The sequence below is a fragment of the Mytilus edulis genome, chromosome 3 (assembly GCF_963676685.1).
Source record: "Mytilus edulis chromosome 3, xbMytEdul2.2, whole genome shotgun sequence".
Lineage (NCBI taxonomy): Eukaryota > Metazoa > Mollusca > Bivalvia > Mytilida > Mytilidae > Mytilus > Mytilus edulis.
Window position 1 is genome coordinate 24706152 of NC_092346.1, and position 17896 is coordinate 24724047.

General features: G+C 32.8%; 1 protein-coding gene across 1 annotated transcript in view; it reads left to right on the top strand.

Annotated features, from left to right (window-relative positions):
• The window catches only part of LOC139515119 (uncharacterized), a 40990-nt gene extending 32034 nt beyond the window's left edge, over positions 1-8956 (top strand). The window contains exons 19-27 of the mRNA XM_071304680.1: positions 410-611; positions 1172-1291; positions 1631-1719; positions 3888-4092; positions 4509-4628; positions 6380-6468; positions 7059-7266; positions 7927-8044; positions 8803-8956. Coding sequence (XP_071160781.1) covers positions 410-611; positions 1172-1291; positions 1631-1719; positions 3888-4092; positions 4509-4628; positions 6380-6468; positions 7059-7266; positions 7927-8040 — 1147 coding nt within the window. The 3' untranslated portion in view covers positions 8041-8044; positions 8803-8956. The remainder of the gene's footprint in view (positions 1-409; positions 612-1171; positions 1292-1630; positions 1720-3887; positions 4093-4508; positions 4629-6379; positions 6469-7058; positions 7267-7926; positions 8045-8802) is intronic.
• The last annotated feature ends 8940 nt before the right edge of the window (positions 8957-17896 follow it).

Below are 17896 nucleotides of genomic sequence, written 5' to 3' on the forward strand. Positions count from 1 at the left end.
TTATTATTGCTATATTAGTGTAGACAATAGTTAAGACTCTCTTGATGTTGTCTATTATTTCACGGCTTGTGTACAGCTTATTTGTATCCCATTTGTTTTATAGAATGTGACTTATTGAATAATGATGTTGATGCTCTCGATGTGCAAATCAACGGCCTGACGAGTAAAATATATCATTTGGTAATTCGAGTTTACCGTAGACGAATCAAACTCGTTATATATTCTGCGATTTTTATTTCATATTTTAAAACATTCTTTACAATAATTATGTATATGTATTTACACCAAATGTCATGAGAACACTGATCTGACAATAACAACAATATACAAATCTAAAAGTTCAAGTCTGCAATGATAAAAACTACTATTCTCGAATTATTTTGCTTTATATTCCTTGTTTTTTTTAAAGGTTTAATGTAAATTTTTCCTGTGACTGTGAAAACGAAAGCATAGCCTTTCACTTCAACCCACGACCATCAGACGGAACTGTAGTAATGAATGCCAACATAGGAGGTTGGGGAGATGAAGAAAGAGATTTTGAAGGAGATTTCCCATTTGACAATGATCAATATTTTGATATTATTTTCGTTTGCACTGCTGAGAAATATCACGTATGTTTCATGTCATTATTCATTATTTAATCACATGAAGTTATACTCTGCAGGGGTTCACAGTGTTGTAAAGGACACAGAAGGTAGAAAATGATAATGCCTATTATTCCAAACTGACCGAGCTCTATCATTTCTTATTTCCAAATAAAATTGCTTCAGCAAACATTGTTATCGATAACTATCATCAAAAGAATAAATGTACATAAAAACACAACACAAAACATTCCAACTTCAAGATAATAGATAAATATACATATATCTACCATAACCATTTACATTTTTAATTTTACCTGAAAAAGATGTTTCAAAACTAGAAAATTGCATATCTTAAATTTAAACTTCCTGAATATAATTCTGTTCTTAGTCAAGTTAAAAAAAAAGAGTCATGTGCGTCGTTTCAGTAAATACATTGGCATTGATAATGATGGTGAATTGTTCAATGTTGATCAGAGGTTTCATCAATCGCATTGACTCCGTTGAGGACCTAACCAAATAATTGTCGATTTGGTGGAACCAGACACTTTTTGATATTAGTTTAATGGCTTATCGTTACCTTGCAGGTTTATGTCAACGAAAACCATTTTGCTGATTTCAATCATCGACTTGATTTTGCCGATGCCACACATTTGCACATTCTAGGTGACGTAGATATTGCTGAGTTAGAGTTCCTAGAACCCGTTGTAAGTACTTCATTTAGATTTATACAAAACTCGATACTGATGGAAACACACTTATTTTTTCCCTTTTGAATTAAAGTCCATTAAAGACATGTAGAGAAAATTCCCAAAAGAAAGAACATTTATGAACAAAATCCAATGCTTAAACTTTTAAAGCAGTTTCAAACACGATGGTAAACACAGTTTCTTAAACAAACGTACATATTGAGTATACGTTCATTAAGAATAAACGTTAAAAATATCTAATAATATTTCTTTATTTGACGAATAGTAAAAGACTGTATCTCTCAGTATCATGACAGCCGAATACTGTTCTGATTTCAATGAATATATGTTATTTAGAATGACGACTTTGTAAAGGAGATTCCTTCAGGTCTAGAGAAAGGAGATGTTTTGTTGTTTAGAGGGTTCATGAGACCAGAGTCAGAATGGTATGTAGATTTATATTCAAGTTTATTTTTGTTGCAGAAACAAATGATTAAATTGAAGTGAAATTGTATTCGGAAAATGGAAAAGTAATGTTATGGTGTATAAGTTCATGACATAAAATTCCTACACTTTAAATAAATCTATACACATGGAAAAAATTATTGCAACACCTTGATTTTTTAAAACTTGAAAAATCATTCTCTTATTTTGGATGGAATATGATAAAATATTTGTAAAATAATATTGAAAAATAGTTAATGATAACATTGGCGTTAAAACGAACAAAAAATGTATGAAAAAAAAAGTTTTATCTAACCAAATTTTTTATAACAAGATGAAGTGTTTTTTGTACAAAAAAATGCATTTTACAACTTTTACTGTAGTCGAACTTCACAATGTCAGACATTTCAAAATTATTCTTTAGATGATTGTTCACATCATGGTTGATCTTTATACGCCAAAGAATTAGTACTCTGTGCGCAGCCTCCATTCAAACGGATAACCGCATCTTAACGTCTTCTGATTCCTGCCATAAGTCGACTAATTTGTTACTAAGCTAGCAATACCATTCTTGACGAAGGATATTGTTTATTTCATGACTTGTTTGAACTAGGGTGTCCTTTCATGCACTTTACGCCAAATAGTGTCCCATATATGCTCGATATGGTTCAAATTCGGGCTACGATTGGGCCAAGGAACATAAACCGAATTCCATTGGAACAATGGATCTTCCTCCACGACGCTAATTTCCAACTTTGGCGAGCTCTGCACTATATTGGATACGGGCATCTGTGTGTCTGTTCGTAGGCAAAGGTCCCCGAAATGGTATTTTCACACGATAACCAGTAGCGATGAGCCGATCTCGAACAGTTCTTGTTTAAAGGCTCCTGTATGGTCATTATTCTCTTTTTAGGATTGTATTGTTTGCGATGGGTTTCCTTCTGACCAACCTTCATTATGCTTTATTTTCCCTAGCAGATGTTATAGGGGGTCTTCTTGACCTCGGAAGGTTTTTAACATCGTTTCTTGCCTGATTTTTATTCTCAAAACGACTTATAGTGGAATGGTGATGACCAACAATACGTGCAATAATCACAGCGACATACCTGCTTCCCTCATGCTGGATATCTGCCATCTTGCTGCAGTTATGAGTTTTGGATGACCAATTACAAGGTGTCAATAACATGAATTTGTAAACTTGATTATTTTAAGTGTTGAAAACAATGAGGATAAAAACAGATGTTTTAGTGTTTACGAGTACAGTAGCTGCATGTGCAGATAAGAACTGATAGAGTCAATATTTATTGATTAAACTCAGGTGATATTTAAATAATGTTTAACTAGTTCTATTTCAACAAATTATTTAACAAAACAAATTAAATGTGTTTTTTTTTAATTTGAATTTCAATTTGGTGTTGCAATACTTTTTTCCATGTGTATATAAGTAAGGAGTCTCGTGTTAATTTACTCTTTGGTCTAACTGTGAGGCGCCTTTACACGGAACAAAAGCCGTCTCTGTGACCCATCATCAGGTTTGCTCATAGTGTAAATTTTTAAAAGGATTTGGATGTTTAAATAAGAGAGAACCAAAACAAGCAAAATAAACCAACATGAATATCCCAAACTAATGCTGACTTTATAAAATATTTTATTAATTAAATTCAAGTTAAATAATTAACACAATTTTGCATGAGCCTATTGATACAATTGAATAATCCAGAATCGAAGATTGGTCGAGTCATATCATTTCCAAGATAAACCAAGACGAAGTTAATCAACCATGTTTTTTTTAAAGATATTTTTAACAAAAAATATCACCTGAAATTGACATGGATATCTTAAGTGATAGTCGGCCATAAAATCTTCTCTGATGATAACATCAGGTTATTTCATTTCACAAGCAATGGTACCAACCATGTGAAAGTATGTCAAAATTTGAAAAACAATTGATGTGATTACATCCGTTTTATGAATATATTTCGCAAAAGACATTCAAAGCCGAGGTTTAGATAAGAATACATTTGAAATCTACACAACCAGGTTAAAATATTGTTTTTTTATATTTATTTCTTTAGAACATCATTTAATAATGAAATTTGACAAGTATGAAAATTATACCAGAATTTCAAGGTTGGTGTTTACTATTAAGCAGTTGCTCTTACTATTGTAGGTTTGCCATAAACCTTCATTATGGTCTAACAACTGATTCTGATGTTGCCCTTCATTTCAATCCCCGAATTGACCAAGGTGAAGTGGTATTTAATAGTAGAACCGATGATTCTTGGGCCGACGAAGAACGAATAGAGATCCCGCAATGTATAGCTGAGAGGAAACCGTTTGAAGTCAAGATAGTCACCAAAAGTAAAAAATTCAAAGTAATGCGAATACTTATCATTATGACACCTTTTCAGTTTTGACTAAATGTGGAGGATGTGATACACTTCTAGTCAATGAAATGCATGTAGTTGCATGTTTCTGATTTATTAAAATAGTTTGTGATTATTGAAAAGAGAAGCGAAAGATAGAAAAGGGACATAAGTTGCAAATTAACTGATAACGCCAAGGCAACATATGAAACTAAAGACTGAGGGACATAAACACCATCGAAAACCGGGGTTGATATCATCTACTCCAGAAGCAGATTCTGTACCACATGTTGCACAGATTCATATGATATGCTCACCCTACATCATATTTCATATTTGTTTATACTGTTACTGTTCATAAAGATTTCATATGCTTTCTAACATAACTAATTATTTTCTTAATCGTTTTCATATCTGGATTCCAGGTATATGTAAATGGATCAAAAGTTAAAAAGTTTGAATCAAGAGGAGAAATCGAAAATATCAAAGGAATCAATGTTAATGCAGGAGCTTATATTTTCCAAGTCAAACTGGAGAGAAAATTGGTAAGTTATCGAGGCTTCGATGATAATGTGATGTTACATTCTTTCTGGTCTTCTGTATACATCTCATGCACAGCTTATATGTCATTTGCTTTTATACTGTATGATGAATGATTAACGACCAACATGACTAAAAGACTAAGACCATGAACATGAACATGAAAGATGTGATATTATGTCAAAATACAAAGGAAAGTGGGCAAGATGTGACTCAAAATGGCAATCTTATTTACTGCCAAAGAAAGCATAAGGAAAGTTGCAAAACGCATAGCCCCAACATCGTCCCTCATTTGATCCCTATCTTAACTAATGATTCTGGATGTGTCTTTTTCGGATAGAGACGGAGAACACTTTTGCGAAGAAAAAATAACACACAGAAAATATGATGACCACAAAATTTCAACAGAAAATGGAATGAAATTGAGAATGGAGATGGGAAATGTGTGCTAAGAGACAACAACTCAACCAAAGAGCATAAAACAGCCTAAGGCCACCAATGGGTCTTCAATTCAGCGAGAAAATCCCTCACCCGGAGACGTGCTTCAGCTGGCACCTAAACAAACGTTTTTACTAGTTCTGTGATAATGTACGTCATACTAAACTCCAAAATATTTAAAATAAACATTATACAAGACTAACAAAGGCCAGAGGCTCCTGATTTGGGACAGGCGCAAAAATGCAGCGGGATTAAATATCTTTTGTGAGATCTCAACCCTCCCCCTAAACCTCTAGTCAATGTAGAAAAAATAAACACACAGCAATAAGCACAGTAAAACTCAGTTTAAAAGAAGCCCGAGTACGATGTCCGAATAGGTAACAACAGAAACTGAACAAAATGACAATGATACATAAATTAACAAAGGACTACTAGCACAGAAGGCTGAGTAAATCAAATAAACCATGGAGTGTTTCCGAAGGGTAAGCCGTTCCCATCATGTTACTCATTGTATGATGAATTGAATTACTTGATGTCACTATTGAGAAAAGGAGGACGGGATTGAAGCAACAACAATAAGGAAAATATCAGATTTCACCCGTGGCGTAAACATTTCTAAACTATCACCCAAACTACGATTTCAACCGTATGCCGATGAAAAAAGAAAATATTGACCTTTCAAATTATAACCCTTGATTCAATATCATCTAGCAAGCAGCTACACTTGTGCAAATTTGCAAATAAAAAATAATACTAATCGCTTACAGTTATATTTGTATTTTATTTAGTGATTAATATTATAACATAATATTGACTACTGTATTTTTGACATTTTTACCTATTATGTCTTTGTTTTATTTACGCATCGTTGTCAATATTATGGAGTTTGATGCGACTGTCATACAAGTGAGAGGTTTAGCTAGCTATAAAACCAGGTTCAATCCACCATTTTCTGCGAAAGAAAATGCCTGTACCATGTTAGAAATATGACAGTTGTTATCCATTCGTTTGATGTGATTGAGGTTTTGTTTTTTTAAAGGACTTTCCTTTTTGAATTTTCCTCGGAGTTCAATTATTTTGTGATAATACTTTTTACACATGCAAACAGATTGCATATGTATTTTCGTCTTCCCTGGAAGATAATACTGATGTGAAGAGTTTATATAAGTTCATTTTGACTAAAATGGGAAAATTGAGTAAGATTGGTATATCGTACTGAAATATTCTACAAAGTGGGTTGATCCTTTAGATCTACAAATAGTTAATGATAAAACAGTCAAAATAATATAATGATATATAATTTGTAAACCTTTGATAGGATAAACCAGTTTTAGAAAGGATTCCTGGAGGTATAAGACCTGGTTCCTGGATTGTTATTCATGGAATGCCGAAGAAAAAATGTGATAGGTAGGTGACTTATTCAATTCCCGCTAAAACGTTAATATCATAGAATATTATCCTACAAGTTATCAGAAATTATCATAATAATAAACATCAATAATTTAATACCATAAGAAAAGAAAAACACATGCACAGAGGAAAGACAAAAAATAGTTACAAAAAAATACTAGGCCTATTAATTTGATACGCCAGACGCGCTTATCGTCTTCATCGACTCAGTGACGCTCAGAACAAAATAGTTATACTGCCAAACAAGTACAAAGTTGAAGAGCATTGAAAACCCGACAACCTAAAAAGTTGCATGTGGTAGGAAACTGGGAAGGAGAAGCAAGAGAAGATGATGATTTCCCATGGAGAAAAAAAGACCCATTCGAAGTTGTTATAATCTGTAACACAGAGCATGGGATAATTTTTCACTAGAAAATAACAGACAACTGAAGATCGAGTTTCAGAGTACCTGGGAGATAATTGATTCATGTAACACATGTTGCGTCCATTGTGTCCTGTTTTTAATTAATGGTGACGAAATTGATTTTTTAACAGTCAATTTTATCAATTGATGTTTTAAGTTTTCTTCACACAATTTCTAATTACAGATTCCATATTAACCTGAAATGTGGAGATGACCCCGAGAGCAATGTAGCTTTTCATTTCAATCCTCGTTTTGGAGAAGAACATTGCACAGTGAGAAATACTTACGTGGAAGGAAACTGGCAAGAAGAAGAGAGAGAAGAGGAAAGTTTTCCATTTGAGAAAAAAGACACATTTGAAGTTGTTATAAAAGTTATGGAGGAAAAGTTTATGGTATGATACAGTTCAAAAATATTGCTAAATATGAATTATTATTTGAGATATGAATATAACTAGTTATGTAAAATAGTAAAAGGAATAATTATTTAAGCGAGGACGTTTTTTTGTAACCAGCTATACAAAGTCATCAAAGATATCAGGCTTATAATTTATTAACTGATGATACTGAAAAATAATTTAGTACTCAATCAAAACATTGTCAAAAACATTGACCTTTATTCTGTTATATTATTATATTGATTTGAATAAGTTGTTTTCAAAAGGCATATACATACTATAGCAAATAAAGCATATATTACAAACATGACACAATGATAAATAACAGCAAAACAACAACATGATATTATGTGAATTAATAATATGATATATCATTGTCCATGCTGCTTTTAAAAGAGATCTATTGATAGTTACATCATTTTATAGTAGAATTGTATTGCCAGCTGTGAACATTGATCTAGTTTATATAGATATTTGTCCAAGAACAGTAGTATTTTGGTAAATGATGTGATCTTACAGGTCTGCATACAGGACAAACTAAATCAACGATCATATTACTGCACATACTTAACAATAATTCTCTTTGAATATTGATATATCGACTAACTTAGAACTTTATGTAATTGAAGTACCCCACACGCTATATTATTATTTCAGACATATGTAAATGGCGACCGTTATATAGACTTTAATCACAGACTTCCATTGGATAGCATCTGTCATCTTGAAATGGATGGATTGGCAGAATTCTATGAAACTGAATTCTTGTGATAAGGTTTAATAATATTTATAGTAAAATAGCATTTAGAATCCTTTAGAGTACAAATAACAAAAATATAGATCAACAGGTTTATCATGAAAAACTTTCATATGTACCTGATGACAAAAGTTCTAAATAAACAACATGTACATAAAACATTTAAGAAAACCCAAAACAAAAGGGCATAGATATCATATAACACCTAAAATTGCTCATCATTAAATTTGTCTTTGGGTGTTTAAATCTTAGATTTCAGGGAATAATTTTTGTGATAGAAAATCTAAAATTGACAATTTATAAGTCATAGCTTGCTTAATATGGATTTTTTCAATTCATTTTAAAGGATAGCACAAATGAAAGCTAAAATAAAGTATAGTAGGTGTACTTTCATTTTTGGTTTCCACAAAGAAAATCGAATAGTGGGAGCAAAAAGTATTAAAAAAAATGCCAAACTCCAAAGCAAATTAAAAAAAGGCAAAGTTAAAACAAACTGACAAAATCAAACGATATAGATCAAAAGGAACAAATGAAAAAAACAACTGCCAAATTCCTGACTTGGTATAGGCATATTCCAAAAACAAATTGAGCAAAACCTGATTTTATAACAAGCTAAACATCCTGCTTGAACAATGAACCAAAACTACCCATAGAATACTATTTTTTAGTATGAAAAACCATTTGCAAACGTGCTGATGTATATGCATATAGTAGAAAATAGTTACATTTACCTCTGTAGGTAAAATGTGTGTTCCTAATCTTTTTATCTGTTTCAGATGATGGAAAAAGTACCCTTTGATGATAGCTTTAATGGTTTGATACAAACTTTATAAACGACTTTAATGTTTGACTTTGTGATACATTGTTTACGTTATTACTATATACTGCAAATACATGTTGAACTATTTGTTGAATACATATAGTGGTGTTGAATAGCGTTATTATTCACTGAGCAAGGATTTAAATGTTAAAGTTTACTTTATCTACATCATCTGTGTAATAGCCTCTTTACACAAGTCATATATTATACTAATCAACAACCTATGTTTTCTGGAGAAGATATCATATAAATATCTGTTTTTGATGAAAAGTATTAGTATATTTATTAGTGTAATTCAAATTTAAAATACAAACTGACTTAAACAACCACCAGACCCCCTTTTAGCTGGGAACAGTATATCTGACTTTTCCTGCTTTTAGTCACTATCAGTTTGACATGAAGACATCTAGTGTCTCTGTCGGTAGGATGTCTGGTGGTAAGGTATTCCAGTCACATCATGTGTGCATTTATACACGTGTGGTGCTTTGGTTCCTTATGGATGTATATGTCATCCTTGATGCCATTGTTGATATGTGCCGTTTTTCTTGATATATCGCAATAATGTTAATTTCGATTTTATTTTGTATACAGGTAAGCTATGATTAATCAGTCAATAGCCTTAGCAAAACCCATCGAAGCTTATAAACCCATTTTAACAAACAATCGATAAAAAATATATTAAAACCCGCAAAATGTGTATACATAATATATAAATTTAAACGTTTCAAAAGTCAACAGTGGTAAACCTATGTTCAATCTCATTACTCCATTAAGAATATACAAATTAAGCTAAAAGCAAACCTGACCAAAACTCAAACAGGAATGAAAACCGTGTTGACAGGGTAAGCGTCGATAAAGTTAAAAAGATGAACTTCTTAAATTGAAAAATATGAAATAAGACAATGTATAGATTGTCAACCCACTTATAAGAACCCATAAGATAACTAAAACAAAACATATAAACAGCGCAAACTCTGTCTTACTTATCTCAACAAAAAGCAATCATAACCAAATGTACACATACCACTAAAAATGTGTTGATATTTTAACGCCATAAGTTTGTCATCAACAATGAAAAATATGCCCAAAGACCGAAAAATAGTATAATAGTTCAAGTTAAGACCAGAACAACTTCTAACTACATACTTTGTAGAATCGTCCTTAACGCTTGGTTCACATAAATAGACGTTTGATGAAGGAGAAAAAAACAATTAAAACAACACGTTATAAATTGCATGCATCCAGAGCACTTTTTAGGTTTTACCACCATCAGATTACGGGGCGCCATATCGAACGTGAACTCTTTGTAATCAAAATCAATTTTGTGTACACAAAATTCAATTCTGTCATAACAAAATCATTTTTGTCTTACAAAACTATGTGATACAGACATGTTTTATGAAAACTTCAATTTTGTGATGACAAAATTCATTTTTTGTAGACAAAATTCATTTTTGTCATGACAAAATTAATTTTTGTAGACAAAATTAATTTTTGTAGACAAAATTCATTTTTGTAGACAAAATTCATTTTTGTAGACAAAATTCATTTTTGTCATGACAAAATTCATTTTTGAAGACAATATAAACTTATTTGCATACAAAATTGACATTTGTTTCCTGATGTGGAAATTAAAACACAAAACTCAATTTTGTGAGACAAAATTGAATTTGTACGCAATTAACATGTTGATTCAATTAGCATCCTGTGATTTTGTAAGTAAAATGAATTTTTGGGTAGACAAAATTGAGTTTTGTTAGACAGAAGTGAATTGATTTTTGGGACAGTAGTCAAATTCGTGTCACAAAAGTCAATTGCGTCTACACAAAAATAAACACAAAATTGAATATTGTCATGACAAAAATGAATGTGGTCTACAAAAAATGAATTTTGTCATTGCAAAATTCAATTTTGTGTTTATTTTTTTTGTAGACAAAATTAACTTTTGTGACACAACATCTACTTTTATGGCACAAAATTGACTTTTGTGTTAAATTTTCACTTCTGTTTTTTGTCTACGCAAAAATAAACACAAATTTGAATATTGTGACAAAATCTCAGTTTTGTATGCAAATTAGTTCACAGAATTCAAACTAAACTAATTTGCAAATTAGGTAACAAAAGTAAAGTCTGTGTTACACAAATGAATTTTGTCATGACGAAAGTAACTTTTGTCCACTGAAAGATAATTTTGTATGACAAAATTTAAATGTGTAGTATGCTACAAATTTTGTTAAACTGAACTCATTTTTGTTGAACAAAACTCACTATTGTCCGTACAAATTTGAATTTCGAGTACAAAACCACAAGAGTCCCATTCGGCGCCCCGTACAGGAACGCTCAAAACCGAATATTTGAAAGCCAATGATACCAAGACCTTGTTTATAATTATCCCGTATCAATAATACAAAAGGGTCTTGATGTGTAGATTCTATGTACTGGCGTTGTTTATCATCTTAATTACGTGTTTAGTGTTCTTTTGTGTGTCTTTGAAAATATAAACCTTTACTGTATAGTCCACTTTTAGTAATATTTTTTTGGCTTGGTTCGGTATTTATCCCGCCAATGTGTCATTGTGCTGTGGTATTTTTTTTTGTATTCTTGTCTTTCATTTCGGCTAATGTGCTTTGTCTGTTACAATTTTAGTTTTCTTTTGCTTACTTATTTGTTTGCTTTTATAGTGTTGAAGATTATAACACAATGTTGGATGCTGTACCCCTATTTTTGACATGTTTACCTATTATGTTTAGCTGATTGTTTTGTTCACACATTGTTGTCAATATAATTGAACTTTATGGGCTTGTTATACAAATGAAAGGTTTATCTAGCTATAACACCAGATTTAATCCACCATTTTGTACATAAGGAAATGTCTGTACCAAGTCGGGAATGTGTCAGTTGATTTCGATTCGTTTGATGTATTTGAGCATTTGATTTTTATGCCCCATTTATGAGCAATGTGTTTTCTGGTCCGTTCGTCCGTCCATCTGTCCCGCTTTAGGTAAAAGTTTTTGGTCGTGGTAGAAGTTTTGATGAAGTTAAAGTCCAATCAACTTGAAACTTAGTACGAATGTTCCCTATGATATGATCTTTCTTATTGTATAAATGCCCAATTAGAGATTTTACCCCATTTTCACGGTCAACTGAACATATAAATGATAGTGCGGATGGGGCATCCGTGTACTATGGACACATTCTTGTTCTATTTTATAAGGGATTTTCTAATATGTATTTTCTTGAAGTTCGGTATTTTTATGATTTTACTATTTGTTATAAAACTTTCTGAATTGTGATGACTTTAAAGTCTTCACTTTTTTCTGTTTAGCAATTGAGTTGCAAAAAGGGAGTGAGATATCAGAAGGCCAGTCTAACTCATTATCACTGAACTAGTATAGATATTTGTTTATGGGCCAGCTGAAGGACGCCTCCGGGTGCTGGAGTTTCTCGCTGCATTGAAGACCTTATGGTGACCTTCTGGTGTTGTCTGTTCTATGGTCGGGTTGTTGTCTCTTTGACACATTTCCCATTTCCATTCTCAATTCTATCATAGATCGAAAACACACTGACAACGCCATGGCTAAAAAAGAAAAAAAACTAACAAATAAATAAACTAAAGACACAGCAAAACGAACCCCACCAAAAACTGTAAAATGTTATTATAAACTCTATTGGAACTTCAATCGTAAGTAAAGGCGGAAGGGTTGTCAACTATTTGCTATCGGTGATGGGAATATTCGTCACATAAAACTTGTGACCAATTACAAGGTCAGTAAATCTCATTGTTTAACATTTTATTAACAACATACTCTACAGAGATACCAATTCTTTGTGCTTTCATTTGATAACAAAATTACCTAATTATTTTACAAATTGACAAAGTTGCAGCTACTTAAAGGAACTATATTGTTCAAAACATGTATTACTGTCTTTTATATTCTTTTTGAACGGACCCTCATAATTGGTTACTAGTATATACCTTTTAGCGAGGAATAAATCGTACTTTGTAAAAACTTACTCTAATTCAAACATAAATTCCCTGAAACTTACATTATAAAGATGCTTGATTTCTTGACTTACAACATATTTATTACGTTTGATGGCCGTGTTTTTCAATAAACCAATCTGCATTCCTATTGGAACCAACTGTGCCCATCTTCTTGTCGACTTGTTCCTTTATTTATACGAGGCTGGCTTTATACAGGAGCTTCTTAGGAAGAATAAAAAGAGGCCAGCATTGAGCTTTAACTTCACGTTCCGCTATATATATGATTTCCTCTTATTAAATAATTTTGGTGACTTTGTTGAACGCATCCATCCCAGTTAAATCCGCCTCATGTATTGACTTACATGTAAAAATTGACAATGAGGTCGGTTGAGAAAAAAACTTTACGGCAAAGAATAGATTTCAGCTTCCAAACTTGTGAATATTCCGTTTCTATGTAGAAACATTCCAGCAGCGCCTGCATATGAAGTATATATCTTCAAGTTCATACGATATTCAGGGCTTTGATTTCCTTTTATGACTTCCTTGAAAATGGATTGCTGCTTACAAGGAATGTATTTTTACTAGGAGTTTCAAAAAAAGAGGGACGAAAGATACCAAAGGGACAGTCAAACTCATAAATCTAAAACAAACTGACAACGCCATGGCTAAAAATGAAAAAGACAAATAGAAAAACAATAGTACACATGACACAACATAGAAAACTAAAGAATAAACAACACGAACCCCACCAAAAACTAGGGGTGATCTCAGGTGCTCCGGAAGGGTAAGCAGATCCTGCTTCAAGTGTTGAAGTTGAAATTTTACGGACACCATCAATTTAATTAATTATTGAAAATGTTTCAGATGACAACAGTCATGTTGCAATTGTTGTAACCACAATCCAGTCCTCTTTCCTGAAACTTCTTATGAAATTATACATCACTGGGTTTGTACTAACATGAGCACATAACGGGTGTCACATGTGAAACATCTCCATACTCACCAGTCATCGGAGGCTACTGTTTTTTTTAGGGTTTTTTGTTACGACTTATAAGTTTGAATATCCCTTTGGTATCTTTTGTCTCTTTTGTAAAGTAAACAAACAAGAGAGCATACACTGAAATGTCTCGCCTTCTTTACTAACCGTTTATTTCATGTTGATGGTCCTATATATAAAGCTTTACTACAAGCATCACATAAAGTTAACATGATCCAAGAAAATGAGGCCAAGATCAGATAAACCAATCAAGAGATACGTGTATACCTTACAATCATGCAATACACCAAATATAGTTTACCTATTGCTTATAGTTTCTAAGAAATAGACTTAACCAAAAAAACTAAACATTGAACAATGAACCATGAAAATGAGACCTAGGACAGATGAACCATGCCAGACAGACATGTACACCTTACAATCAATCTAGGCATGATACGGGTAATGTTCTTCTCATATATTTTATGATGGTAACAGGAGGGATTGTGCTTGATTTTCATATGATGAAGATATAATCTTTCAATCAGTTTAATTGAGGTCTGGAGCTGGAATGTCAGTAACTGATATGTCATGGAAAGTGGACATTTGACGGAGACTTTGTAACATAAGGCATTTGTATACAAAGTATGAAGCTTTCCACCTTAACTATAAAGCTAACGCTGCCAGATCACCATCCATGATGAGATTTCTGCAGAAATCACAGACTCGACAAAATAGAAATCACGTTTTTCTACTGAAATTCCTTTAATTCATTCAAAATGAACATAAGTTTTTTTTATCCTGATATCAGACACATTTTTTGCCAAAAACTAAAATAAGTTTAAGTAATAATAATCAATTTCGTTCCTTTGATAATTCCTTTTATATTTTGGAATCTAATTTCATTTGAATTTTCTATGAAAACATTTATTCTGAAGTAAAAATCTTATGTAAAAGAGGGACGAAAGATACCAAAGGGACAGTCAAACTCATAAATCTAAAACAAACTGACAACGCCATGGCTAAAAATGAAAAAGACAAACAGACAACATCACACACGACACAACATAGAAAACTAAAGAATAAACAACACGAACCCCACCAAAATACTAGGGGTGATCTCAGGTGCTCCGGAAGGGTAAGCAGATCCTGCTCAACATGCGGCACCCGTCGTGTTGCTTATGTGATAACAAATCCGGTAACAAGTCTAATTCGGTAGGTCACATTCAGGAAAGGGAAGGGGGTTGTAGTTACGACGTAAGGAACATATCCGATATCATTTGTGATACGGTTATTCCATAACGGTCAACCAACTCGTGATGGCGTCCGTAAAATTTACGAAGGGATGATTTCAACTTCACCATTTGGAACTCTTGGTTTAATAGCTTCCTTGTGAGCAGCAACCCTCTATCAAAAAAATCATGATAGGAAATGCAAGCACGGGAATATCGTATCAATTGGGAGATATATACCCCGTATGCAGGTGCTGCTGGAATGCTGCTACTTAGAAATGGAAAGTTTTGTTTTCAACCGACCCTCATTGTCAATTTCTAGATGTAAGTCAAGATATGAGGCCGACGTAACTGTATCTGTAGTATCCTTTATCTGTAGCTCGATTGGATAGATGCGTTCCACATAGTCACCAAATTTTGAATTATTTAGTGAAAGAACATCATCTATATAGCGAAAAGTAGAGTTAAAGGATAGTGCTAACTTCTTATCTTTCTTCCTAAGAAGTTCCTGCATGAAGTCAGCCTCATAATAATAAAGAAACAAGTCGGCAAGTAGAGGGCCACAGTTTGTTCCCATTGGAATGCCGACAGTCTGTTGAAAAACACGCCCTCCGAACGTAACAAATATGTTGTCAATCAAGAAATCAAGCATCTTGATAATATCAGTTTGTAATGTAGGATATTAGTAGTCTTCCACTCATGCATACTTTTGATTTTAAAACTGTTTCGACACAAAGTTCATTTGTGTTCCCTCTATTTTTATAAGCTAATAATCTTGGCTGAACTGTAGTTTGGCATTTACTCAAGTATTTTACAAAGTTCCCATCATGTGAACATGTGCACCACCTTCATGGTGAACTACCCTTCACAGAAACTTTAACCTGATCAGTGAACTACAAAATCTTGATAACAAGAACGTGTCCATAGAAAGCAGATGCCCCACACACACTATCATTTTCTGTGGTCAGTGGACCACGAAATTGGTGTCAAAACTCTTCTGCATTAAAATTTGAAAGATTAATATATGGGGAATATGTGTACATGTACTAAGTTTCAAATAGATTGGACTAAATCAAAAACTATGTTGAACAAAATCATTGACCTAAAGGGGGACAGATGGACTGAAAGAATGCATGCAAGGGCTAACCAGATGATCCGCAGGGCGCAGCTTTATACAACCGCAGAGGTTGAACCCTGAACGGTTGGGGCAAGTATGGACACAACATTCAAGCTGGATTCAGCTCTTAATTTGGATTGTGATTAAATAGTTGACACAGCATAGGTTTCTGACACAGAATGAATGTGGTCTAATGAACTTAAAAATTTTTGTTTTGCCTTTGAGCAATTCACTATGCCGTTGAATATTAATCCTCTCAAAAATATGTTTGAAGAAATTATCTTTTTATTTATGAAATCTGAAATGAGAAAAATTTAACCCCCCCCCCCCCACCAATTTTGTTTTCACATCCCCCTTTCCCTTATTCCAAAAACTGATCTCAATTCGAATTTCTAATGGAGTTTGTAACAATAACTACTCATTTAAATACATCATAAAATATTAAAATGTAAAAAAAAGTGCTTGATATCACTGAATGGTAAAGATTGTTTTAATTTATCAGTTGGTAGTAAAAGTGAATATACATTGTATATTGTATGAAACAATGATTTAAGTAGATTCAACTACTATTCTGGACAAAGAAAGATAACTAAAAAAAAATTGAAAATTTCTTGCTATTGCGCAATATTGTGCAATTAAATATTTCTTGCTATTGCGCAATACTGTGCAATTGAAAATACTTGCTATTGCACAATACTGTGCAATTGAAGACTTCTTGCTATTGCACAATACTTAATATAATAATTTTGGACCCCGATTTGGACCAACTTGAAAACTGGGCCCATAATCAGAAATCTAAGTACATGTTTAGATTCAGCATATCAAAGAAGCCCAAGAATTCATTTTTTGTTAAAATCAAACTTAGTTTAATTTTGGACCCTTTGGACTTTAATGTAGACCAATTTTAAAGTGGGACCAAAAATAAAGAATCTACATACACAGTTAGATTTGGCATATCAAAGAACCCCAATTATTCAATTTTTTATGAAATCAAACAAAGTTTAATTTTGGACCCTTATTCCTAAACTGTTGGGACCAAAACTCACAACACTCCCAAAATCAATACCAACCTTCCTTTTATGGTCATAAACCTTGTTTTAAAATTTCATAGATTTCTATTTACTTATACTAAAGTTAGGGTGCGAAAACCAAGAACAAGAGGCTGTCACAACGACAGCAAACCGGATTTATTAACATTTATTTGTCTCCTGGCAATATCACAAGAACCATAACTGATGAATGGTGAAAGTGAAAATCGTCAATATCAAATTTGACCTGCATTTTATCATCAGTATCAACATATTAAAATTTGAAAGAGCTTAGGTTGAATGATTCATGAGTAAATGCAACAACATGAATTGAAACGCCATTTTTTGACCTTTCAAGAACCATAACTCCTGAACGTTAAAAAGTCAAAATCGTCATTCTTGAACTTGACCTTCATTTTGTTGTCAGTAACAACATATTGAAATTTTAAAAGCTTTGGATGCACGGTTCATGAGAAAATGCACGGACAACATTTGGTGCCGCCCATCCCCAAATCAACAAAAATCCGGTTAAAAATGCTTATTTGGGCCCCTCTTTGGCCCCTAATTCCTAAATTGTTGTGACCTCAACTCCCAAAATCAATCCCAACCTTCCTTTTGTGGTTATAAACCTTGTGTTTAAATAGTATTGATTTCTATTTACTTATACTAAAGTTATTGTGCGAAACCCAAGAAAATGCTTATTTGGGCCCTT